The following is a 26624-nucleotide window of genomic DNA, read 5'->3' as shown; positions in this document are numbered from 1 at the left end:
CTTGAGTGAGCTTATGAGTACTTGAGGGAAAACAAATTACAATGTAATGTGTTTACACCTGTGACACTGTAAACCTGTCCTAAAGCGCCAATCCTCCTTGGGTGCCCTCCAGATCAAGAAGACATCAGAGGCCACCCTGACGACCATCCAGGACATGGTGACCATCGAGGACTACGACGTCTCTGAGTGTTTCCACCACAGCCGCTCCACCGAGTCGGTGAAGTCCACCGTGTCGGAGACCTACCTCAGCAAGCCCAGCATCGCCAAACGGAGGGCCAACCAGCAGGAGACGGAGCAATTCTACTTCATGGTGAGTGGAGCGCCCCCTATTGGTAACCTCCAGGTTATGACTGTAGAGAACTGGGCAGGGTCATATTCATGTGCATACTGTAGTAGCAAAACATAGCAAAATGTTTTACAATGGAAAGCAAAAACTATAATTTCTTATTGGACACGTTCAGTAAGTCCTGCTGACTTTAAATTCAGACTGTCAGTCACTATGGAAACTGCTGTTGATAGATGGCTAGGATATTAATACATTGGATTTTGACTAGTTTGGATGGTTGGGATCCATGGTCTTGTGGTAGTAGTTGTAATCTATCTGAGGAATGTGAACAGAAGCTGTGCTTGTATTTCTAGGGATTTGTTAGAGCTCTAAAATGCTGCATATGATATGTATTCCCTCTCTTGGCATTTTAACTCTCAGAAACAAAGCTCTCCAAAAATATATCTTCCTTAGCGAGCGGTTAGGCTATTTTCTCTGCTTCTGTCCTCCTGGCTGTCTAAAGATGGACATGGTGCGATAAAGCTTTAAAAAGACTCCCGTTGTTGTTCTGTCCTTTGCCCTTGGCTGCCTTATCAGAGATTGGTGTCGTAAGTGCAGGCAACGCTTACTTGGCTCATCAGCCCTAGTAATCACTCTGAATTCTCCACAGAAATTCCGGGAGTTTCTGGAGGGCAGCAATCTCATCTCCAAACTGCAGGCCAAGCACGACCTACTGAAGAGGACTCTGGGAGAAGGTAAGGGATCAGAGACCCACATTGTGCTGGCCTACTTCCTGTCTGGCGGTCCCGTCTGTCCGTCTGTTGGTTAGTTAGTCTTTCTGTCTGTATCTGTCTGACTCCTCTGTCTGTATGTCTGTTTGTCTGAGTTGTGATCTAAGCAGGTTTCCATATGTATGAAATGGTATACTGAACGTCTCCGCTTTTGTCTGTGTGGGTTTGTAAAGGAACTCCTGAATAAATGAAAGGGAAAGATTGCATGCACATTCCAAACGAAGTGCAGTGCTTTAGAACTTTAGAGCTAATTAGAAACCATCAAAAACATATTCGGTTGATTCTAAAATTGTCCACTTCACTCTAACCTCTGTGGTAAAATTTCCATTGTGAGGCCTGATGGAGAAAGTAGCACAACCGAGATGCTAACCTCAGCATTAGCGCGACAAGTCAGAGCTAAAGGGATTGTACTGATGTACTATCCCTCTTCGGGATTGATTAGTGGTTAGCTTAATGGCCTGGCAGCATTAGCGCGGTATGACTATTATGGCTGGGTTCAATGTTCTACATTGGTGGGATCTCCTCAAGGCCTTTGACTAAGCTAATGTCAACACTGAGCTGCTGCTGAATGCTAGCTAACTAGCTAACAATGCAGGAAGCAAGCTCTCGGGTGGTCTAAATCCGTCAGTCTCAGTCAATCTGTTGGCTGTACAAGGAGTTGAGGAAGAGAATGGGGACTTAGATAAGAATTAGTCATGGACTCCTGCCTGCTACAGTGAATGTTGGTGAGTGTGTTCAAGTAGGTATAGGTATAGCTAGCCCCACCCTAGTGTTACCCTGACAAGTCGGATCCTGTCCATGTGCATAGTGGATGGGCACAGGTTTAAAGTTGAAACCGTTCCTCTTGTTAGGAGCAATTTGTTGGATTTGGAGTTTCTTGACTTGTGAAAACATGCGTTTTTGCGTGTGAAGGTAAAATTGCGAGTGAAGTGTGTGTGTGTGCGTGCGCTTGGACAGGTGATTTTTTTTATTATTATTTTTTTACTGCAGTTAAAGTGTGTATTACTGTGTGTGTGTCATTGTGTGCGTCACCATGAAGTCAGTGGTTGTGGGCAGATGGCAGGGCTGCATATGCTTTACTCAGCGTGTGCACAATGCTCTGCAGGCTCCTCTCTCATCTCACATCCTCTCTCTCCCTTCCCCTTTCTCCCCTCGGTCTCCACAGGTCACCAAGGGGACTATATGACCACAAGGTAAGACACTACCACGCTCTCTCTCTCCCTCACACACTAAGCTCTTAGGTTTTAATAAGACCATTTCTCTCTATATTTAGCTGTCCCTACTCAGTTCTTTGAAAACTTATCCCCATAAGTAAAAGTCAGTGTACTCTTTGTTGCGAATGCCATTTCTCTTGATCCTCCTACAGTAAAACGATATCTAGACAAATATATATTTCCACTGGTTTGTAAAGAAAATACAAGTTTGCCACTTAAAGTTCTCACTTATCACTGTGTGAAGAGTAGAACAATCCCTACTGTACTTGAGCTATTATCAAACTGCTGACCCTGGAGAAGAGAGACCAGATGTTACTGCTCTAGACTCCCCAGGGTTTGAATTTGCCATATGCCCAGCATGGTATGGCCTGGTAATATTGTCCCCTTCCAGGAGCCTCAACCCTCTTGCTCTCTCTCTCTTGCTCTCTCTCTCTTGCTCTCTCTCTCTTGCTCTCTCTCTCTTGCTCTCTCTCTCTTGCTCTCTCTCTCTTGCTCTCTCTCTCTTGCTCTCTCTCTCTTGCTCTCTCTCTCGCGCTCTCTCTCGCGCTCTCTCTCGCGCTCTCTCTCGCGCTCTCTCTCGCGCTCTCTCTCGCTCGCTCTCTCTCGCGCTCTCTCTCTCTCTCTCTCGCTCTCTCTCTCTCTCTCTCTCTCTCTCTCTCTCTCTCTCTCTCGCTCTCTCTCTCTCTCTCTCTCTCTCTCTCTCTCTCTCGCTCTCTCTCGCTCTCTCTCGCTCTCTCGCTCTCTCTCGTGCTCTGCTCGCTCTCTCTCGTGCTCTGCTCGCTCTCTCTCGCGCTCTGCTCGCTCTCTCTCTCGCTCTCTCGCTCTCTCGCTCTCTCTCGCTCTCTCTCGCTCTCTCTCTCGCTCTCTCTCTCTCTCTCTCTCTCGCTCTCTCTCTCGCTCTCTCTCTCGCTCTCTCTCTCGCTCTCTCTCTCGCTCTCTCTCTCGCTCTCTCTCTCGCTCTCTCTCGCTCTCTCTTTCTCTCTCGTTCTATCTCTCTTTCAATTCAATTAAATTTGCTTTATTGGCATGACATAACAATGTACATATTGCCAAAGATTACTTTGGATATTTACAATATTAAAATAATAAGAATCAAAATTGTCAACAGGACAACAACAGTAACAACAATAACCAAGGTTCAAAATAACCATACATTGAACAATAACAATACGCATACAGTAGAGGACATGTGCAGGTTGATTGGTCTGTCAGACACTGTCCCTCATCTTATGGCAGGCAGCAATGTAGTGCGCTGCCAACCCACAGCTCTCTGCGTCCTCCCCCAACAGAACAGGTAGCCTATTCTCATCAGAGGTCTTTGAACCCTTGAATAAGGGTTTCAAATTTGGGGAAATGAAACTCTAATTGTTTGATATTTTTTTAACAGTTTGTCAGGAAATGCAGTTAGCCACGGTGTACTGTAGATTTAGGACCAGATAGCACTGCATTTTGCTTTGTGCTTGTGTTTCCCAGTAAGCAATGTAGTTTTGTTTTGACTGTGTTGTAGTTTGTTTTATTCTGATTGATTGGATGTTCTGGTCCTGAGGCTTCAGTGTATTAGTAGGACAGGTTTGTAAAACTCAGCCCCAGGACCAGCTGGATGAGGGGACTCTTTTCTTTGCTCAGCTCTTGGTATTGCAGGGCTTGGTAATGATATGAGAGGGGTTCAAAGTATTTTGGATGTTTCTAAAACTTAATTGCTCTTTTTCAAGTTGTTGTTATTATTAGTGGATATTGGCCTAATTCTGCACTACATGCATTGTTTGTAGTTTTCCTCTGGACATGTAGGAGAATCTTACAGAACTCTGCATTGAGGGTTTCAATGGGGTGTTTGTGCCATTTGATGAAATCTTGTTTTGCAAGTGGACCCCACACCTCGCTGCCATAAAGTGTAATTGGTTCAATGACATATTCAGTTAGTTTTAGCCTAATTTTAATAGGCATTTCAATTAGAATTGGTTTTTAATTGCGTAGAATGGCCTGCTTGCTTTCTCTCTGTTCATTCACTGCATCATTAAGGTGTCCAGTTGAGCTTATTTTTAAACCTCAGTAATTACGTGTGTGCAGTACTCTATTTATTTTGTACCAATTGAGGACTTTGGTCTAATTCCCTGAGATCTGGATCATCTCTGGAAAATCATTATTTTAGTATTTTTGGGGTTTACTGGGTGACAGCAAGCATAGGTCATTTGCGAAGAGTAGGCATTTAATCTCTGAATTGTGGAGACTAACCACTTTTTTGCCATATGCCTGAATATATATATATACAGTGGGGCAAAAAAGTATTTAGTCAGCCACCAATTGTGCAAGTTCTCCCAATTAAAAAGATGAGAGGCTTGTAATTTTCATCATAGGTACACTTCAACTATGACAGACAAAATGAGGGAAAAAAATCCAGAAAATCAAATTGTAGGATTTTTAATGAATTTATTTGCAAATTATGGTGGAAAATAAGTATTTGGTCAATAACAAAAGTTTATCTCAATACTTTCTTATATACCCTTTGTTGGCAATGACAGAGGTCAAATGTTTTCTGTAAGCCTTCACAAGGTTTTCACACACTGTTGCTGGTATTTTGGCCCATTCCTCCATGCAGATCTCCTCTAGAGCAGTGATGTTTCGGGGCTGTTGCTGGGCAACACAGACTTTCAACTCCCTCCAAAGATTTTCTATGGGGTTGAGATCTGGAGACTGGCTAGGCCACTCCAGGACCTTGAAATGCTTCTTACAAAGCCACTCCTTTGTTGCCTGGGTGGTGTTTTCGGGATCATTGTCATGCTGAAAGACCCAGCAACGTTTCTTCTTCAATGCCCTTGCTGATGGAAGGAGGTTTTCACTCAAAATCTCACGATATATGGCCCCATTCATTCTTTCCTTTACACGGATCAGTCATCCTGGTCCCTTTGCAGAAAAACAGCCCCAAAGCATGATGTTTCCACCCACATGCTTCACAGTAGGTATGGTGTTCTTTGGATGCAACTCAGCATTCTTTGTCCTCCAAACACGACGAGTTGAGTTTTTACCAGAAAGTTATATTTTGGTTTCATCTGACCATATGACATTCTCCCAACCTTCTTCTGGATCATCCAAATGCTCTCTAGCAAACTTCAGACGGGCCTGGACATGTACTGGCTTAAGCAGGGCTACACGTCTGGCACTGCAGGATTTGAGTCCCTGGCGGCGTAGTGTGTTACTGATGGTAGGCTTTGTTACTTTGGTCCCAGCTCTCTGCAGGTCATTCACTAGGTCCCCCCGTGTGGTTCTGGGATTTTTGCTCACCGTTCTTGTGATCATTTTGACCCCACGGGGTGAGATCTTGCGTGGAGCCCCAGATCGAGGAAGATTATCAGTGGTCTTGTATGTCTTCCATTTCCTAATAATTGCTCCCACAGTTGATTTCTTCAAACCAAGCTGCTTACCTATTGCAGATTCAGTCTTCCCAGCCTGGTGCAGGTCTACAATTTTGTTTCTGGTGTCCTTTGACAGCTCTTTGGTCTTGGCCACAGTGGAGTTTGGAGTGTGACTGTTTGAGGTTGTGGACAGGTGTCTTTTATACTGACAACAAGTTCAAACAGGTGTCATTAATACAGGTAACGAGTGGAGGACAGAGGAGCCTCTTAAAGAATTTACAGGTCTGTGAGAACCAGAAATCTTGCTTGTTTGTAGGTGACCAAATACTTATTTTCCACCAAAATTTGCAAGTAAATGCATTAAAAATCCTACAATGTGATTTTCTGGATTTTGTTTCTCATTTTGTCTGTCATAGTTGAAGTGTACCTATGATGAAAATTACAGGCCTCATCTTTTTAAGTGGGAGAACTTGCACAGCCCCAAAGCATGATGTTTCCACCCACATGCTTCACAGTAGGTATGGTGTTCTTTGGATGCAACTCAGCATTCTTTGTCCTCCAAACACGACGAGTTGAGTTTTTACCAGAAAGTTATATTTTGGTTTCATCTGACCATATGACTAAATACTTTTTTGCCCCACTGTAGTTGATGTTTTTTACTGCTAGATTGATACCTTCTTCACTGTAAGTGAATGTGGTATCTAGAAAGTTATCTAAGAGCGTTTGGATATTTTGGTTCCAGGTTGCTTTCTGGTATTCTTCTGTGCTGTTTTGGGCCCATCTGTATGAATTTCTGATGTTGTACAGCTTACTGGGCTGTGGATGTGTGGTTGTTTTCATGTCTGTTCTTTTGAGGAACAATGTAATTTGGCTGTGATCAGACAGAGGTGTTCGTGGCTTGACAGTGAATGAGCTGGGAGAGAAAAGGTCAATGTCTGTAATCATATAGTCTACTGTGCTGTGGCCAAGAGGTGAGCAGTAGGTGAATCTTCCCAAAGAGACCCCTGTAACCTACCATTGACAAAGTACAGACCCAGGCTTCTACAGAGCTGCAACAGATCCCTTCTGTTTTTGTTGATGGTGCTGTCACTGTTGTTTTCTATGGGGAGATTAAGACAGTTTGAAACAGTATGGTCTGTAATAAAGCTGTCCCCTCGTGTGCTCGTTAGATCAGGTAGTGTTCCTGTGCGCGTATTTGTGTCCCCACAGATGAGCACATTTCCCTGGGCCTGGAAATGGCACGTGTCTTCCTCAAGGGTGGGGAAGATCTCCTCTGAGTAATATGGGGATTCTGAGGGGGGGATATATAACTGCACAAAGGAACACATCTTTTTCTGTCAATACGAGTTTTTTTCAATTTTAACCATGTGATAAATGTGATAAACTCAGCAAAAGAACAAACGTCCCTTTTTCAGGACCCTGTCTTTCAAAGATAATTTGTAAAAATCCAAATAACTTCACAGATCCTTATAGTAACGGATTTAAACACGGTTTCCCATGCTTGTTCAATGAACCATAAACAATTAATGATCATGCACCTGTGGAACGGTCATTAAGACTCTAACAGCTTACAGACGGTAGGCAATTTATGAAAACCTAGGACACTAAAGAGGCCTTTCTACTGACTGTGAAAAACATCAAAAGAAAGATGCCCAGGGTCCCTGCTCATCTGCTTGAACGAGCCTTAGGCATGCTGCAAGGAGGCATGAGAACTGCAGATGTGGCCAGGGCAATAAATTGCAATGTCTGTACTGTGAGACGTCTAAGACGGCGCTACAGGGAGACAGGACGGACAGCTCATGGTCCTTGCAGTGGCAGACCACGTTTTTAGATTAACTGTCTTCAAAGTAATGACTCGGGACGTCGGGTTTGATATGAAAGCTTCTTTTAGTAATAATGCTTGTTCATGTTACATTTAACACCTTTAGATTCTACAGAGCAATGCAGGTAAGATGCTAGCGAAAAATCAGCTTAATCACTTTGCACCTGCACATAACTGGCGCGTTATCTCTCTCATTCCTGTCGCAAGGCATTCTGGAACTTGCAGTCGAAAGCGTAATTCAATACTAACCAATACAATTACATATGTAAATAACTGTAAAGAAATATCTTTAGATACAGCTCAATGAATTAACTTAAACATTAACTCTGTAACACAAGTTACAACACCCCCCCTCCCGATGAACAACTGTGTTCTTCTAGATCTCTTGGCAGTATATCAACTGAATAGGTCTCCTCAACAAAGTCCCTGAAGCAGTACGAACTGAACATGATCTAACTAGGCCATCTCGGCCTGGAAACAGTTTGTCAATCTTTCCTAGTTTCCAGGTTTGTCTGGGTGTGTTATCTTCTCCAATGAGTACAACGTCACCCGCTTTCAGTGGGGTGGGGTGGGCTGTGGTGTGTCACAGCAGTGTGCTGACTTTAGATCCAGCAAGTAGTCTCTTCGCCAACTGGTCACAAGTCTCTGCCTGTACTTCCATCTGCATGTAATTTCCCCCTTGTTTAATGTTGGGTGCTGAGTGTCACTTGCTCCAGAATGCATCACCTTCTCATGTGAAGTTGGACTGTTGCAGTCTTCCTCCTAAACTGAGTAGTTCGTGTTTGTCCAGGAAAGGTTTCAGTTCTCTGAATATACAGTCATTGTTTAGGCTTTTTCCTGCCTTCAGTAGTTTGATCTCCTGTCCTAAACGCTGTTGTTGTGTTACCTTAATCCAGTACTTTTCTGCATCGAACAGTTCGTCAGCAGTCAGTTCACCTTGCATTTTTATATTTGTACGAGCATTGGCTATGAATCTCTTTATCCAGGCGGTGACTCTGAACACTCTTTTCAGTTTGCTGTACCTTTTCAAGCTCCAACACAGGTTCAGTAATGTCTGTGCCGTTTGCTGCGAGTTGTACAGTAACCTGGCAACTGGACTTGAGTTCTTTTTTCACCTCTTCTGGAACCTTGTTATCATCAGTCTCTTCGGACTGATTGAGTGATGTCAGAATTCTGGTTCCATTCCACCATAGCCCGCTCTGTGTCAAGTTGTGAACAGTTTGTCCTCTTGTAGGGAGGTCAGCTGGATTAGTTTTCCCTTCAATATGTGACCATGACTCTGGATTGGTCAAGGACTGGACCTCCGTCACTGTTCGCAACAAACTGTTTCCATTTCTGAGCTGAGCTGCAAATCCAATGCAGCACGATCATCGAGTCTGTCCACATTTTGATCTGTTTTTCTTCCATTTTCAGTGTGGTCATCAAGTTGTTTGCTAGTCTCACTCCAATCACAGCTCCCATGAGCTCCAGGCATGGCAGTGTCCATTTCTTGAGTGGGGCTACCCTGGACTTGGATACAACTAGACTTGTTGTTTCCCTGTCTTGTGACTCACCTTGCAAGTAAGCTACTGCACTGTAAGCCCTTTCACTTGCATCACAGAACACGTGGAGTTTCAGGGTGTGGTTATTCTGTGGCCGCATGTCTGTTCTGTACCACCTTGGTATGGTGAGCTGGTGTAACTGGGGTAGTTCTGAACACCCCTGTTGCCATTCTCGTGTCAGATCAGATGGTAATTCTTCATCCTGTAACTTGATCCTGATGGTGAAAGGAGTTAAGAAACCAAGAGGGTCGAAGATGCGTGCAGACGACTGCAGAACACTTCTCTTTGTGTTTTCCTTTTGCTTTAGAATGCGCAGTAGCGGCCTGAGGTCAAACACAAAGTCATCTGTTTCCGGCCTCCATACTAAATCTAAAACCTTCAGCACTAATCCTTGTGTTTCTAGCGTCAACGGGTGGTCAGTTGTCGTACTCTCCTCCCATTTTGTTTTCAATTCAGGAGAATTGGTCACCCATTTGCAAAGGTCCATGCCTGCAATCGACAGCATTCGCTTTGCAGTTGTTGTCACAAGGTAAGCCTCTTCAACATTACGTGAACTTGCAATGAAGTCATCTACATAGAGTGACTCTCTCAGTATCTCGACAACTTCTGGTTGTTCTGTTTCATATTGTTTCAGGTGCTTCCTGATTGTAGCTGCCAGCAACAATGGACTTGGGGAAGCTCCAAATACCACTCTTTTCATCCTCGGCACACGCAGCTCCTCTTCATTTTCTCCCCTTGGTGGGCCTGTGAGCCATATAAATCTCACGCCGTCTCTGTCTCTCTCTGCTAGGGATATCTACAGGAAATCTTTCTTGATGTCTGCCATGAATGCGATCTCATGTAATCTGAACTTTATCAGAACGCTGAGCAGATCCGGATTGAGGTTCGGTCCTGTGAGTTGACAGTCATTGATGGATGGACAGCCATCTTCATGAGACGAGGCATCAAACACCACTCTCAGTTTTGTCACCTTATCTTCTCGGAGTACTGCATGGTGAGGTAAGTAGTATTTTACGTTGTCTGCGCTTGATGCGTTGTCCTTGAGCACGTCCTCTGCCATATCTTGTTGTAAGTAGTCCTCTACTACTTCAAATCAAATTTTATTTGCCACATACACATGGTTAGCAGATGTTAATGCGAGTGTAGTGAAATGCTTGTGCTTCTAGTTCCGACAATGCAGTAATAACCAACAAGTAATATAACTAACAATTCCAAAACTACTGTCTTATACACACAAGTGTAAGGGGATAAAGAATATGTACATAAAGATATATGAATGAGTGATGGTACAGAGCAGCATAGTCAAGATACAGTAGATGGTATCGAGTACAGTATATATCAATGAGATGAGTATGTAAACAAAGTGGCATAGTTAAAGTGGCTAGTGATACATGTATTACATAAAGATGCAGTAGATGATATAGAGTACAGTATATACATATCCATATGAGATGAATAATGTAGGGTATGTAAACATTATATTAGGTAGCATTGTTTAACCTGTTGAAACTCCCCATCCCACCAATTTCGGCGCAGGACACCGGGCGGACACCTGGTAAATGTGGTCTCTTATGGTCAATCTTCCAATGATATGCCTACAAATACGTCACAATGCTGCAGACACCTTGGGGAAACGACAGAAAGGGCAGACTTACTCCTCTCGCGTTCACAGCCATATAAGGAGACAATGGAAAACAGAGCCTCAAAAATCCTGCTCATTTCCTGGATGCCGTCTCATCTTGGTTTTGCCTGAAGCTCACGTTCTAGGGCACGCACAGAAAATATCTTTGCAGTTCTGAACATGTCAGAGTGTTTTCTTTCGAAAGCTATCAATTATATGCATAGTCGAGCATCGTTTTGTGACAAAATATCTTGTTTAAAACGGGAACGTTTTTCATCCAAAAATGATATAGCGCCCCTAGAGTTTCAAGAGGTTAAAGTGGCTAGTGATATATTTTACATTTCCCATCAATTCCCATTATTAAAGTGGCTGGAGTTGAGTCAGTGTGTTGGCAGCAGCCACTCAATGTTAGTGGTTGCTGTTTAACAGTCTGATGGCCTTGCGATAGAAGCTGTTTTTCAGTCTCTCGGTCCCAGCTTTGATGCACCTGTACTGACCTCGCCTTCTGGATGGTAGCGGGGTGAACAGGCAGTGGCTCGGGTGGTTGTTGTCCTTGATGATCTTTATGGCCTTCCTGTAACATCGGGTGGTGTAGGTGTCCTGGAGGGCAGGTAGTTTGCCCCCGGTGATGCGTTGTGCAGACCTCACCACCCTCTGGAGAGCCTTACGATTGTGGGCGGAGCAGTTGCCGTACCAGGCGGTGATACAGCCCGCCAGGATGCTCTCGTGTGTGCATCTGTAGGAGTTTGTGAGTGCTTTTGGTGACAAGCCAAATTTCTTCAGCCTCTTGAGGTTGAAGAGGCGCTGCTGCGCCTTCTTCACGATGCTGTCTGTGTGGGTGGACCAATTCAGTTTGTCTGTGATGTGTATGCCGAGGAACTTAAAACTTACGACCCTCTCCACTACTGTTCCATCAATGTGGACAGGGGGGTGTTCCCTCTGCTGTTTTCTGAAGTCCACAATCATCTCCTTAGTTTTGTTGATGTTGAGTGTGAGGTTATTTTCCTGACACCATACGCCGAGGGCCCTCACCTCCTTCCTGTAGGCCGTCTCGTCGTTGTTGGTAATCAAGCCTACCACTGTTGTGTCGTCCGCAAACTTGATGATTGAGTTGGAGGCGTGCGTGGCCACGCAGTCGTGGGTGAACAGGGAGTACAGGAGAGGGCTCAGAACGCACCCTTGTGGGGCCCCAGTGTTGAGGATCAGCGGGGTGGAGATGTTGTTGCCTACCCTCACCACCTGGGGACGGCCCGTCAGGAAGTCCAGTACCCAGTTGCACAGGGCGTCGAGACCCAGGTTGATGACGAGCTTGGAGGGTACTATGGTGTTAAATGCTGAGCTGTAGTCGATGAACACCATTCTCACAAAGGTATTCCTCTTGTCCAGATGGGTTAGGGCAGTGTGCAGTGTGGTTGAGATTGCATCGTTTGTGGACCTATTTGGGCGGTAAGCAAATTGGAGTGGGTCTAGGGTGTCAGGTAGGGTGGAGGTGATATGGTCCTTGACTAGTCTCTCAAAGCACTTCATGATGACGGAAGTGAGTGCTACGGGGCGGTAGTCGTTTAGCTCAGTTACCTTAGCTTTCTTGGGAACAGGAACAATGGTGGCCCTCTTGAAGCATGTGGGAACAGCAGACTGAGATGGGGATTGATTGAATATGTCCGTAAACACACCAGCCAGCTGGTCTGCGCATGCTCTGAGGGCGCAGCTGGGGATGCCGTCTGGGCCTGCAGCCTTGCGAGGGTTAACACGTTTGAATGTTTTACTCACCTCGGCTGCAGTGAAGGAGAGTCCACATGTTTTCGTTGCAGGCCGTGTCAGTGGCACTGTATTGTCCTCAAAGCGGGCAAAAAAGTTATTTAGACTGCCTGGGAGCAAGACATCCTGGTCCGTGACTGGGCTGGATTTCTTTTTGTAATCCGTGATTGACTGTAGACCCTGCCACATACCTCTTGTGTCTGAGCCCTTGAATTGAGATTCTACTTTGTCTCTATACTGATGCTTAGCTTGTTTGATAGCCTTACGGAGGGAATAGCTGCACTGTTTGTATTCGGTCATGTTACCAGTCACCTTGCCCTGATTAAAAGCAGTGGTTCGAGCTTTCAGTTTCACGCAAATGCTGCCATCAATCCACGGTTTCTGGTTTGGGAATGTTTTAATCGTTGCTATGGGAACAACATCTTCAACGCACGTTCTAATGAACTCACACACCGAATCAGCGCATTCGTCAATGTTGTTGTCTGACGCAATACGAAACATATCCCAGTCCACGTGATGGAAGCAGTCTTAGAGTGTGGAATCAGATTGGTCGGACCAGCGTTGGACAGACCTCAGCGTGGGAGCTTCTTGTTTTAGTTTCTGTCTGTAGGCAGGGATCAACAAAATGGAGTCGTGGTCAGCTTTTCCGAAAGGAGGGCAGGGCAGGGCCTTATATGCGTCGCAGAAGTTAGAATAACAGTGATCCAAGGTTTTGCCAGCCCTGGTTGCACAATCGATATGCTGATACAATTTAAGGAGTCTTGTTTTCAGATTAGCCTTGTTAAAATCCCCAGATACAATGAATGCAGCCTCAGGATGTATGGATTCCAGTTTGCAAAGAGTCAAATAAAGTTCGTTCAGAGCCATCGATGTGTCTGCTTGGGGGGAATATATACGGCTGTGATTATAATCGAAGAGAATTCTCTTGGTAGATAATGCGGTCGACATTTGATTGTGAGGAATTCTAAATCAGGTGAACAGAAGGATTTGAGTTCCTGTATGTTTCTGTGATCACACCATGTCTCGTTAGCCATAAGGCATGCGCCCCCGCCCCTCTTCTTACCAGAAAGATGTTTGTTTCTGTCGGCGCGATGCGTGGAGAAACCAGCTGGCTGCACCGACTCCGATAGCATCTCTCCAGTGAGCCATGTTTCCGTGAAGCAAAGAACGTTACAGTCTCTGATGTCCCTCTGGAATGCTACCCTTGCTCGGATTTCATCAACCTTGTTGTCAAGAGACTGGACATTGGCGAGAAGAATGCTAGGGAGTGGTGCACGATGTGCCCGTCTCCGGAGTCTGACCAGAAGACCGCCTCGTTTCCCTCTTTTACGAAGTCGTTTTTTTGGGTCGCCGGCTGGGATCCATTCCGTTGTCCTGGGTGAAAGGCAGAACACAGGATCCGCTTCGCGAAAGTCATTTTCTTGGTCGTACTGATGGTGAGTTGACACTGCTCTTATATTCAGTAGTTCTTCTTGACTGTATGTAATGGAACCTAAGATGAACTGGGGTACTAATGTAAGAAATAACATGTAAAGAAAAAAAACTGCATAGTTTCCTAGGAACGCGAAGGTGAGGCGGCCATCTCTGTCGGCGCCCGAAGTTCTTCATTGTATCCGCAATGTCACGTCCTTCTTCAGTCTTTTATTCAGACCTTCAAACCGTTTATTGACGATTCTATAGTTATCTTGGAGTTCTGACATTTCTCGTTTCCATGGCAACTCCACTTGGTATCGCCCATCTTTGAAGGTGGTTGTTTCCTCGAACCTTTGTAGATCCTCATTTTCCTCTGGGTTCTGTGTTTTCTCGCTTAGAATACCCAGAGACTCAAGCTCCCAGAATGCATGCAGTTGCTTGGAGACTAGTGTCTTCATCAAGTGGGATGAACATGCAGGTTGCCTTGGCGACACTTGACATGGACACGGGTCTCTGCACCGACCATCCAAAGGTGCTCTCTAAAGCAACTAGCTTCTCCATCAGTCGCTCCACTCTGCCTGATACTGTCTGCTCCTATCAGGACAGAGAGTTCAGGATCATTGTCATCTCCTGGAAAGTCTGCGAGCTGCAGTCCCTTTCTATTGAGCTCATGTTGAATCTGTTCACCAGGAACCTTCATCACAGCTGTGCACACTTGTGGGGTTTCAATTGCCTCTATCTCTATTCTCTGCTGTTTGTCCCAGACATTCTCCAAGATGACTTTCACTGTGTTGCGTTGGGACGTTGCTGGGGCAGAGGAGCCAAACGTGTGAAGAGTGAGTGCCTCTTGTCTGATTACTGGTAGCTTCAAGCCCTTCACAAGGTTTTCATGTATGAAGCTTCTCTGACTGCCTCCATCTAGTAAGCAACGAGCTATCTTCCTGCCCGATGGACCTTCTACCCATGCCTTTGCCGTTTGTAGCAACACAGTGTTCTGTCCATCTGGTTTCATCCTCACTGATTGGGGAATAACTGAGGAAACAACAGCATCTACAGAAACAGTAGGGGGTTGCACCTCACTCCTCTTACCGGCACACACAGCAATGTGATGTCTGCTTCTACATGTTGCACATGACACATCTTTGACCTCACAGAATTTTGCTATGTGTCTCTGTCCTAAACATACAAAGCATCTTCCCATTTTCTTTAGTTTCTCTTTGCGTGTAGCAATATTGTGGTCAGGGCAGTTTTCTGATTTGTGGTCTGCATTGTCACAGAATAGACAGTTTTGTTCCTTCTGACTGGCTGTATGCAGTGCTGAGGGCATGTTGGGTATTTTTGTTTTCATTTCATTGGAGAAGCATGACTTGTTCCATGGTTTGCTCTCTTTCTGTTGGTTGCATAATCTTGTCATTTGTGGCGTTCTATCCCTGCTCTGAACCTCTTTCTGTAGGAAACGGATCATCTCAGACACGTTCCATTCATCATCTACTCCCCTCTGACGAATATAGTCAACAGCTATGTCCTCTGGAATCATCTGCTGTAAGATTGGGCATAGTAGGCTTCCATAGGTTTTTGACACTACACCCAGTGATTCCAGGCTCCTAATCTGAATTTCACATTCATCATATAGCTAGCTGCCTCAATGCATTTAGATCAGAGGATTTCTTCACAGGTGTGAGATTCAACAGCTTTGACATATGAGCACTAATCACAAGATCTTTCCTTCCAAATCTGCTCCTGAGTAGAGCAATTGCATCATCATAATTACTGTCTTTTCACATCAGTCCTGCTACTGCCTTTGCAACTGGTCGAGTGAGATGTTTTCAGATAGATAAACTTATCTTTATTACACAGTGAATCATTGTGAATAGCAGTCTCATACTGGCTCCAAAACTCATGCCACATACTGACATCTCCATAGAATTTCTCAATAATCAACTTTGGTAGCCTTACTGATTGTCTCTGTGATCTGTTTGAGTTAGCGTCACTCACCCGGGCTGGTAGTGGATTGACATCCTGTTTCTCCTATATCACTCTTTGTGCCACAGCTCTTCAGCATGATAATGCACTCTTTGTAATCCTCCGTGCATGCAATCTCTGCCTCCAATCTGTCCAATGGCGTTAACTGTTCAATTCCACTATCAAGTTCAAACAAACTGTCCTCCTTAGATGATAGCAATTCCAACAATGTACTCAAGTGATCGGTATCCTGATTCGACTGGGCTATTTCCATGTCAATCTGATACAAAATCCGCGTTGTGGCGCCTCGAATGGTACCCCGCTTTCGACTCATTCTTTCTGCTTCATACCGACGTTCCTCCTCAGCCATTTCAGCCACTTCTTCTTTGCAGCTCATATCCCGGGTTTCGGCACCAAATTTATATTAACTGTCGTCAAAGTAATGACTCGGGACGTCGGGTTTGATATGAAAGCTTCATTTAGTAATAATGCTTGTTCATGTTACATTTAACACCTTTAGATTCTACAGAGCAATGCAGGTAAGATGCTAGCGGAAAATCAGCTTAATCACTTTGCACCTGCACATAACTGACGCGTTATCTCTCTCATTCCTGTCGCAAGGCATTCTGGAACTTGCAGTCAAAACCGTAATTCAATACTAACCAAAACAATTACATATGTAAATAACTGTAAAGAAATATCTTTAGATACAGCTCAATGAATTAACTTAAACATTAACTCTGTAACACATTAAAGTTACAATACACGTGTAACAACACCTGCACAGGATCGGTACATCCGAACATCACACCTGCGGGACAGGTACAGGATGGCAACAACAACTGCCCGAGTTAGACCAGGAACGCACAATCCCTCTATCAGTACTCAGACTGTCAACAATAGGCTGAGAGAGGCTGGACTGAGTGCTTGTAGGCCTGTTGTAAGGCAGGTCCTCACCAGACATCACTGGCAACAACGTTGCCTATGGGCGCAAACCCACCATCGCTGTCTCACCAGGGATGATGGTCAGATTCGCATTTATCGTAGAAAGAATGAGTGTTACACCGAGGCCTGTACTCTGGAGCGGGATCGATTTGGAGGTGGAGGGTCCGTCATGGTCTCGGGCGGTATGTCACAGCATCGTCGGACTGAGCTTGTTGTCATTTTAGGCAATCTCAATGCTGTGCGTTATAGGGAAGTCATCCTCCTCCCTCATGTGGTACCCTTCCTGCAGGCTCATCCTGACATGACCCTCCAGCATGACAATGCCACCAGCCACACTGCTCGTTCTGTGCGTGTTTTCCTGCAAGTAGGAAATCACGCACTGGTTTCTCTGTGACTTACTGGTTTCTCTGTGCCAGGAGTAATGAAGGGTCCCACGATAGCACTGTCTGCGTATGCAGATGACGTGACAGTTTTTATTACAGGGGGTGAGGATGTTAAGGTTCTCTCAAACACTTTAAAGGTGTATGAGGGGGCCTCCTTAACTAGAGTTAATTGGGAAATGAGTGAATCACAGTGGGCAGGTCAGCCCCAGACGGGGTCTGCTCCACGGTTACCAGGTGGGCTTCAGTGGGGCAGAGATGGGATGAAGACATTTGGTTTTTTTCTAGGCTCTGATGTATTTCAGAAAAAGAACTGGTATGGTGTAGTGGAGTAAGTGTGTGCCAGACTGTCGAAGTGGAAATGGGTGCTACCCCAGCTGTCTTAAAGAGGAAGGGTCCTGGTAGCTAATAATCTTGCCGTCTCTACCCTGTGGCACAGACTCTGATTTTACAGCCACCGGGGGGGTCTGATACAAGCACTTCAGAGGACCCTTGTCAATTTCTTCTGGTATGGACAACACTGGATTAAAGCCCTGTACCTGCCACTGCACAAGGGTGGGCAATGCCTGGTGGACATTTCTTCCAGGATCATGGCTTTCTGGCTTCAAGCAGCCCAGAGACTGTTGTACAGTGACGGTTCTAGCTGGGTCGACACAGCCTACACATTGAGGAGAACGGGCTGTTTGGGCTTAGAAAAGCACCTTTTCTTCTTCAAGCTGGAAGGGGTGATTTATCTGGCCTGACTCCATTTTATGAGTCTGTTATGCAGGCTTGGAGAATTCTTGTCAAGTCCCGTAAGGCTGGCATGTCACCAGGGATGTGGCTTTTTGAAGAGCCTATTTTTTTACAACACTGCCATCCAGTCCCGTGCTCTGGGTTCAGACAGCCTACGTTTTTGTCTGCTAGGCGTGGGGTGTACTAAGCTGGGTCATCTGATGCGGAGCAGGAGCAGATCGTTGGAGGAGCTGGGAGAAAGAGCGGAGATCCGATCATCTCGCCTACTGAGGAAGGTCGTAGCTGAGGTCTGCGACTCCTTGCCAGAGCTTCATCTGCAGTATGTGACTGACACTTACAATTCTGATCGGTGGAAGGAGGGTCTGGATTATGTGTTCCCTGCACTGATTGTTAGTGCTGCGGCGGGGTCATTCGAGGAGATGCTGCTTTCATTCGATACCCCGGGGCTGGGGTAGTTCAACGCGGTGGGAAAGAAGGCCCTGTACAAAATTTGTGTAAAACTGTCCTTCCCGGGAAGAGGTCAACTCGGCGAGGTGGGCGGGTGTGTTTGGTCCAGGTGCATCCCCAAAAGGCTGCTGGCGGTCTTTATACAAACTGCCTATTGAAAAGAGGACAGCTGACCTCCAATGGAGGATAAGACATGGAGCCATAGCCACCAACATGCATCTGGTACACCTGGGGAGGGGTGCACATTCTGTGCTGAGTCTGAAACTCTGGCACATCTGTTTTTACAGTGTCCCAGGTTGGTCAGGATGATTGACCTGATCACTTCTTGGTTCTCAGCTTTGGGAGAGATTTTCTCTTCCCAACAGTTTATATTTGAGCTAAAGTACAGGTTTAGTCGAAGGGGTGTAGTTATTGTGCTTAATTTTGTGTTAGGGGCAGCTAAATTAGCAACATGGAAGACCTGAAAAAACAGTATTCGGGGACAGGGGTCTGTGGATGTGGTGGGATTGCTGGAGGGGATGTTGGCAAAGAGACTGAGGGTTGAGTTTGCCTATTACAAACTGGTTGACAATATTGATCTGTTTATGAGTATATGGGATATTCAGAGTCTGTTGTGTTTAGTTCGTGTGGAGGAGGATTTGGTGCTGTGTTTTTAATTGATGTGTAACTATGGTTTGGTAGTGTAGCCTAGTGGTTAGAGCATTGGACTAGTAGCCGAAAGGTTGCAAGTTCAAATCCCCGAGCTGACAAGGTACAAAATCTGTCGTTCTGCCCCTGAACAGGCAGTTAACCCACTGTTCCTAGGCCATCGTTGAAAATAAGAATTTGTTCTTAACTGACTTGCCTAGTAAAATAAAGGTAAATAAAGGTGTTGTGGGTTCCGAGACTCAATAAAAAGATTATTTAAAACTCACTCTCTCTCTCTTTTTCTCTCTTTTTCTCTCGCTCTCTCTCGCTTTCTCTCTCTTTCTCTCTCGCTCACTCTCTTTCATGCTCTCTTTCTATCTCTCTCGCGCTTTCTTTCTATCACTCTCTCCCGCTCTGGGTTGCAGAATTGTTCTGAATCTCTCCCTCCTTTGAACTTTCTCTCACAGGGAAAGAAAGATGGAGAAATACTGTACTTTGCATGCAAATGCACTTTGTGTTAGTATCAAGATCAAAGGCTCTTGGGAGGAAATATTTGAGGGTGAATCTATGAAAATTCTCTCTACTTGTTTTGAAACGGTCTAATACAGTCGTACTACACCAGCTCTGACGCTCTTTGGATGTGGCAGGGCCTGTAAAACATTAGACTATAAAAGGAAGCACACCCAAGAGCTGCCCAGTGACACGAGCCCTACTGGATGAGCTAAACTACTTCTGTGCTCGCTTCGAGGCAAATAACACTGAAACAAGCATGAGAGCACCTGTGTGATCACACTCTCCGCAGCCGATGTGAGTAAGGCCTTTAGACAGGTCAACATTCACAAGGCCGCAGGGCCAGATGGATTACCAGGACATGTACTGCGAGCATGCGCTGAGCAACTAGCAACATGTTTTAAGCAGACCACCATAGTGCCTGTGCCGAAGAACACTAAGGTAACATGTCTAAATGACTACCGACCCGTAGCCGTGAAGTGCTTTGAAAGGCTGGTCATGGCTCACATCAACACCATCATCCCAGAAACCCTAGACCCACTCCAATTTGCATACCGCCCCAACAGATCCACAGATGATGCAGTCTCTATTGCACTCCACACTGCACTTTCCCTCCTGGACAAAAGGAACACCTATGTGAGAATGGTATTCATTGACTACAGCTCAGCGTTCAACACCATAGTGCCCTCAAAGCTCATCAGCAGGTTGAAAGCTTCAAGTTCCTTGGTGTCCACATCACCAACAAACTATCATGATCCAAGCACACAATGACAGTTGTGAAGCAGGCACGACAAAACCTATTCCCCCTCAGGAGACTGAAAAGATTTGGCATGGGTCCTCAGACCCTCAAAAGTTCTACAGCTGCACCATCGAGAGCATCCTAATTGGTTGCATCACTGCCTGGTATGGCAACTGCTCGGCCTTTGACCACAAGGCACTACAGAGGGTCGTGTGTACGGCCCAGTACATCACTGGGGCCAAGCTTCCTGCTATCCAGGACCTCTATACCAGACGGTGTAAGAAGGCGGCACTAAAAATTGTCAGACTCCAGCCACCCTAGTCATAGATTGTTCTCCCTGCTATCACACAGCAAGCGGTACCGGAGCACCAAGTCTAGGTCCAAGAGGCTTCTAAACAGCTTCTACCCCCAAGCCATAAGACTCCTGAACATCTAGTCAAATGGCTACCCAGACTATTTGCATTGCCCTCTCCCTCCCCTCTCCACACCACTGCCACTCTCTGTTGTCATCTATGCGTAGTCACTTTACGTAACTCTACCTACATGTACATACTACCTCAACTAACCGGTGCCCCCCGCACATTGACTCTGTACCGGCACACCCCTCGCTGTATGTGTGTGTGTAGATACATACACACACACACACACACACACACACACACACACACACACACACACACACACACACACACACACACACACACACACACATACACACACATACAGCGAGGGGTGTGCCGGTACAGAGTCAATGTGCGGGGGGCACTGGTTACTGCTGCTCTTTAAATACTTGTTGCTTTTATGTCTTATTCTTATCTGTATTTTTCGGTTAGGGGCTCATAAGTAAGCATTTCCCTGTAAGGTCTACACCTGTTGTACTTGGCGCATGTGACTAATACGATTGATTTGAAGATATTGATTGTTTTGACACATTACTCACGTTTGTTTTTTCTCTTGCCTATTCTAGTAGAAATGTGTTTAAATATAACCATGAGAATGGCAGTAGAGGGACAACCCTGCTGGCCACAGTCGTGAGATTATTGAACTCACGAGACAACCCCCCCGGTCATCCTACATTCCACAGTCACTCATACAAATACTATTTGCCGGTCTGTGGTGTGTAATGAGGAGCAACGAGACGCTGCACTTGAATCGACTTATTCCAGTTACTAATAAGCACGCACCCATTAAGAAAATTACTGTAGAAACTGCACTGCACTATGAAACAAAGATACATTATATAAAGAATGATAGTAAAAAGCTTTGGGGCACCTTAATGAATTTTGGGAAAGATCAGATGGCTCATTCATTACAAAGCCCACTGATATTGCTACCTACTTTAATTACTTTTTCATTGGCAAGGTAAGCAAACTTAGGGATGACATGCCAGCTACAAACGCTGACACTACACATCCAAGTATATCGGACCAAGTTATGAAAGACAAGAATTGTACTTTTGAATTCCGTCAAGTCAGTGTGGAAGAGGTGATTATTTTTTTGTCTATCAACAATGACAAGTCACCAGGGTCTGAAAATCTAGATTAAAAATGACTGAGGATATTGGCACTCCTATTTGCCACATCTTCCATTTAATCCTACTAGAGAGCGTGTGCCCTAAGGCCTGGAATAGTAAAGCCCCCTTTACTTGCTCAAATAGCCGACCAATCAGCCTGTAACCAACCCTTAGTAAACTTCTGGAAAAAATTGTGTTTGACCAGATACAATGCTATTTTACTGTAAACAAATTGACAACAGAATTTCAGCATGCTTACAGGAAAGGACACTCAACAAGCACAGCGCTTACACAAATGACTGATGATTGGCTGAGAGAAATTGATGATAAAATGATTGTGGGCGCCCTCTTGTTAGGCTTCAGTGCAGCTTTTAACATTATTGATCATAGTCCGCTACTGGAAAAACGTATGTGTTATGGTTTCACACCCCATGCTATAATGTGGATAAAGAGTTACTTGTCTAACAGAACACAGAGGGTGTTCGTTAATGGAAGCCTATCAAATATAATCCAGTTATAATCAGGAATTCCCCAGGGTAGCTGTTTAGGCCCCTTGCTGTTTTCAGCTTTCAAAGACATGCCACTGACTTTGAGTAAAGCCATAGTTTCTATGACTCAACACTTTACACGTCAGCTACTACAGTGACTGAAATTACTGCAACACTCAACAAAGAGCTGCAGTTAGTTTCAGAGTGGGTGGCAAGGAATAAGTTAGCCCTAAATATTTCTAAAACTGAAAGCATTGTATTTGGAACAAAATACTCACTAAACCCTAAACCTCAACTAAATCTTGTTATAAATAACGGTGAAATTGAGCAATTTGGGGTGACTAAACTGCTTGGAGTAACACTAGATTGGAAACTGTCATGGTCAAAACATATTGATGTAGTAGTAGCTAAGATGGGGAGAAGTCTGTCTATAATAAAGCAATGCTCTGCCTTAACAACACTATCAACAAGGCAGGTCTTACAGGCCCTAGTTTTGTCGCACCTTGACTACTGTTCAGTTGTGTGGTCAGGTGCCACAAAAAAGGACTTAGGAAAATTGCAATTGGCTCAGAACAGGGCAGCACGGCTGGCCCTTGAATGTACACACAGAGCTAATATTAATAATATGCATGCCACTCTCTCCTGGTTGAAAGTGGAGGAGAGATTGACTTCATCACTACTTTTATTTATGAGAGGTATTGCCATGTTGAATTGATTTGATTGATTTAAAAAACAGATAAACTCCTTATGGAACACCAGGGACTGTGAAGCAACACACACATTGGCACAGACACATGCATGCATAGACACATGCATACACACACTATACATACACATGGATTTAGTACTGTAGATATGTGGTAGTGATGGAGTAGGGGCCTGAGAGCACACATTGTGTTTTGAAATATGTGAATGTATTGTAATGTTTTAAAATTGAATGAACTGCCTTACTCTTCCTGGAGTCCAGAAAAATTATCTGCTGTTTTGGCAGCAGCTAATGGGGTTCCATAATAAATACAAATACACACACCCTCTCCCACCGGGACATGTCGTCAGGTGGATGCTGCCGCACAGCGCACACACACACTCATCCCAGCAGGCCTGGTATTTTCATGACCTTTTGAAGTTGGGTGGTAATTCTCTCTCTAGGAGATGGTGACACGACTAGTGGGGATATCAAACCCTCCATCTAATATTCTCTCTCTAGGAGATGGTGACAGACTAGTGGGGATATCAGGATCCGGGCCCAGTGTCATCTCACGACTAACACTCAAACTCACAGGACAGGCTGGGTGACACCATACACGACTTCACAACACAAGAAGTCACTAGTGGTGATAGTTTAGGATTGTTCACATTTGCGTGCGTAGTTTGTCTGAAATCTCAGATGTCAGATTTTTGAACTTCGGACATTGGTGAGTTCAGACAAACTGTGTATGTTCATGGTGGGAGATTTCTCTAACACAGTCTCCATTTTCCAGGCCTCCCAATGTGCCGCCCAAACCTCACAGTGGCACAAATAGGAGGGCTAGGCCCCGCTCTGTCTTTAACGTTAAGTTGTTTAATGGCAATCTGGAGTCCTTTGTCAAGGTACTGGTCAAGTCTGGCCTTGGACTGCTACCGACCGTCTCTCCGACCGTTTCCATAATAATGACCGTAACTCAACAACTCACACTTTTGTCTTTTTCCTGGGGTCTGATCATTAGGCTGACCACACCAGTCAGGGATTTTATCTTCTCATTTCTCTCTGGAGTCTCAAACGTTGGGGAAGCACAGGGGTGGCATTGCTACTGACAGTGCAACCAGGGAAGGATGACAGAGCAGAGGGCACACTGGCACAGTGGAGGGGGGTGAAGGGGGAGAGGGGGGTGAAGGGGGATGGTGGGGAGAAGGAGGACGGGATGTAGGGAAGATGTTTGTCTCCATCTTTCCCCCGAGTCTCTGCTGTCAGCTAGGGCATTGGTATTCCTCCCTATTTCTCTCTTCCTTCTCTCTCTTCTCTGGCTGGTTTGAAAGCAGCCATTGTCAGCATTATATATGTGACAGCCAGGGGATGGTGGCCAGAGCGATAAGGAATCCACCACCTCCCCACAATGCCCTGCTGCTTCCCCTGCGTTTGACGCCAGCTCTATTCTTAGTGTGTGGGGGGTGAGGGCTGGGCTGTGGTACTGTAGCTGGCTGCTGTGGTGATTTAATCTGGGTTTCACCCCTTTCTCGCTCTCTCTGCTTTCTTCTCTGCTTCCTCATAGCCGCGGACGACGGAACTCGCACGCCAGACACCAGGTAGAGTGGAGACACTGTGGAGTGGAGAGGGACCAGTCCCTACTGCTACCTGTCTGTCTCTGTCAGGGCCGGGGTGATAACAGTATTGCCATACTCGTTAGTATTGTGGCAAGGAAACAAAACACGAAGCGGGTTTAACTTCTTTAGGAATAGCTCCCTAATGTTGGAAACAAACATCATTATGTTGTCATCCAGAGTCACATTTATTTACACTGCTCAAAAAAATAAAGGGAACACTAAAATAACACATCCTAGATCTGAATGAAATATTCTTATTAAATACTTTTTTCTTTACATAGTTGAATGTGCTGACAACAAAATCACACAAAAATGATCAATGGAAATCAAATGTATTAACCCATGGAGGTCTGGATTTGGAGTCACACTCAAAATTAAAGTGGAAAACCACACCACAGGCGGATTCAATTTTGATGTAATGTCCTTAAAACAAGTCAAAATGAGGCTCAGTAGTGTGTGAGGCCTCCACGTATGACCTCCCTACAACGCCTGGGCATGCTCCTGATGAGGTGGCAGATGGTCTCCTGAGGGATCTCCTCCCAGACCTGGACTAAAGCATCTGCCATCTCCTGGACAGTCTATGGTGCAACGTGGCGTTGGTGGATGACGTCGAGATATTATGTCCCAGACGTGCTTGATTAGATTCAGGTCTAGAGAACGGGCGGGCCAGTCCATAGCATCAATGCCTTCGTCTTGCAGGCACTGCTGACACACTCCAGCCACATGAGGTCTAGCATTGTCTTGCATTAGGAGGAACCCAGGGCCAACTGCACCAGCATATGGTCTCACAAGGGGTCTGAGGATCTCATCTCGGTACCTAATGGCAGTCAGGCTACCTCTGGCGAGCACATGGAGGGCTGTGCGGCCCCCCCAAAGAAATGCCACCCCACACCATGACTGACCCACCGCCAAACCGGTCATGCTGGAGGATGTTGCAGGCAGCAGAACGTTCTCCACGGCATCTGCAGACTCTGTCACGTCTGTCACATGTGCTCAGTGTGAACCAGCTTTCATCTGTGAAGAGCACAGGGCGCCAGTGGCGAATTTGCCACTCTTGGTGTTCTCTGGCAAATGAAAAATCGTCCTGCACGGTGTTGGGCTGTAAACACAACCCCCCCCCTGTGGACGTCGGGCCCTCATACCACCCTCATGGAGTCTGTTTCTGACCATTTGAGCAGACAGATGCACATTTGTGGCCTGCTGGAGGTCATTTTGCAGGGCTCTGGCAGTGCTCCTCCTGCTCCTCCTTGCACAAAGGCGGAGATAGTGGTCCTGCCGCTGGGTTGTTGCCCTCCTACGACCTCCTCCACGTCTCCTGATGTACTGGCCTGTCTCCTGGTAGCACCTCCATGCTCAGGACACTACGCTGACAGACACAGCAAACCTTCTTGCCACAGCTCGCATTGATGATCTGCACTACCTGAGCCACTTGTGTGGTTTGTAGACTCCGTCTCATGCTTCCACTAGAGTGAAAGCACCGCCAGCATTCAAAAGTGACCAAAACATCAGCCAGGAAGCATAGGAACTGAGAAGTGGTCTGTGGTCCCCACCTGCAGAACCACTCCTTTATTGGGGGTGTCTTGCTAATTGCCTATAATTTCCACCTGTGGTCTATACCATTTGCACAACAGCATGTGAAATTTATTGTCTATCAGTGTTGCTTCCTAAATGGACAGTTTTATTTCACAGAAGTGTGATTGACTTGGAGTTACATTGTGTTGTTTAAGTGTTCCCTTTATTTTTTTGAGCAGTGTATGTTGCAAGCTATAGCACACAATATTTTACATACAGCAGGTTTTTAAAGGACCAAATAGTTTGGTCTGCTTTGTGTTTTCATTTTTGACATTGAAAAAATATTGCGATACTGTTATCGTCACAGTCTTACTGTCTATGCTGACTTCCTATCTCTGTCTCTCTCTTTTTCTGCCCCTAACATCCCCTCCACTTATTGTCTGTGATAATCTTTCACCCGTTTGTGCTGATGTGCAATACTAACTCCCTGGAGGTTTGTCCTGACAGACTGAACTGCTCACATCTATAGATGTCAATTTATTGATATCGTTATTCATATATTCCTGTGCCAGGGTTACAACTGGATTATGAAGTACAATTTGATCTGTACCCTATTAATTGAAAATGTACCCTATACTTACAATTTGGCTTAGATTACATTGTCAAATTTGTAGAATGCCCAACACTTAT

General features: G+C 45.4%; 1 protein-coding gene across 4 annotated transcripts in view; it reads left to right on the top strand.

Moving 5' to 3' along the window:
• The window catches only part of LOC135509168 (SLIT-ROBO Rho GTPase-activating protein 1-like), a 162317-nt gene that overhangs the window by 98526 nt on the left and 37167 nt on the right, over positions 1–26624 (top strand). For 2 of the 4 annotated variants that reach the window (XM_064929598.1, XM_064929597.1), the window contains exons 9-12: positions 113–310; positions 936–1020; positions 2222–2249; positions 24371–24404. In XM_064929598.1, the coding sequence (XP_064785670.1) occupies positions 113–310; positions 936–1020; positions 2222–2249; positions 24371–24404 (345 nt within the window). Of the gene's footprint in view, positions 1–112; positions 311–935; positions 1021–2221; positions 2250–23602; positions 23712–24370; positions 24405–26624 lie in introns of all 4 variants that reach the window. The other 2 variants (XM_064929596.1, XM_064929599.1) reach the window with 1 other exon arrangement.

This window comes from Oncorhynchus masou, chromosome 22 (assembly GCF_036934945.1).
Source record: "Oncorhynchus masou masou isolate Uvic2021 chromosome 22, UVic_Omas_1.1, whole genome shotgun sequence".
Lineage (NCBI taxonomy): Eukaryota > Metazoa > Chordata > Actinopteri > Salmoniformes > Salmonidae > Oncorhynchus > Oncorhynchus masou.
The sequence above is the reverse complement of the archived record's forward strand: the minus strand, read 5'-3'. Positions and strand labels throughout refer to the sequence as shown.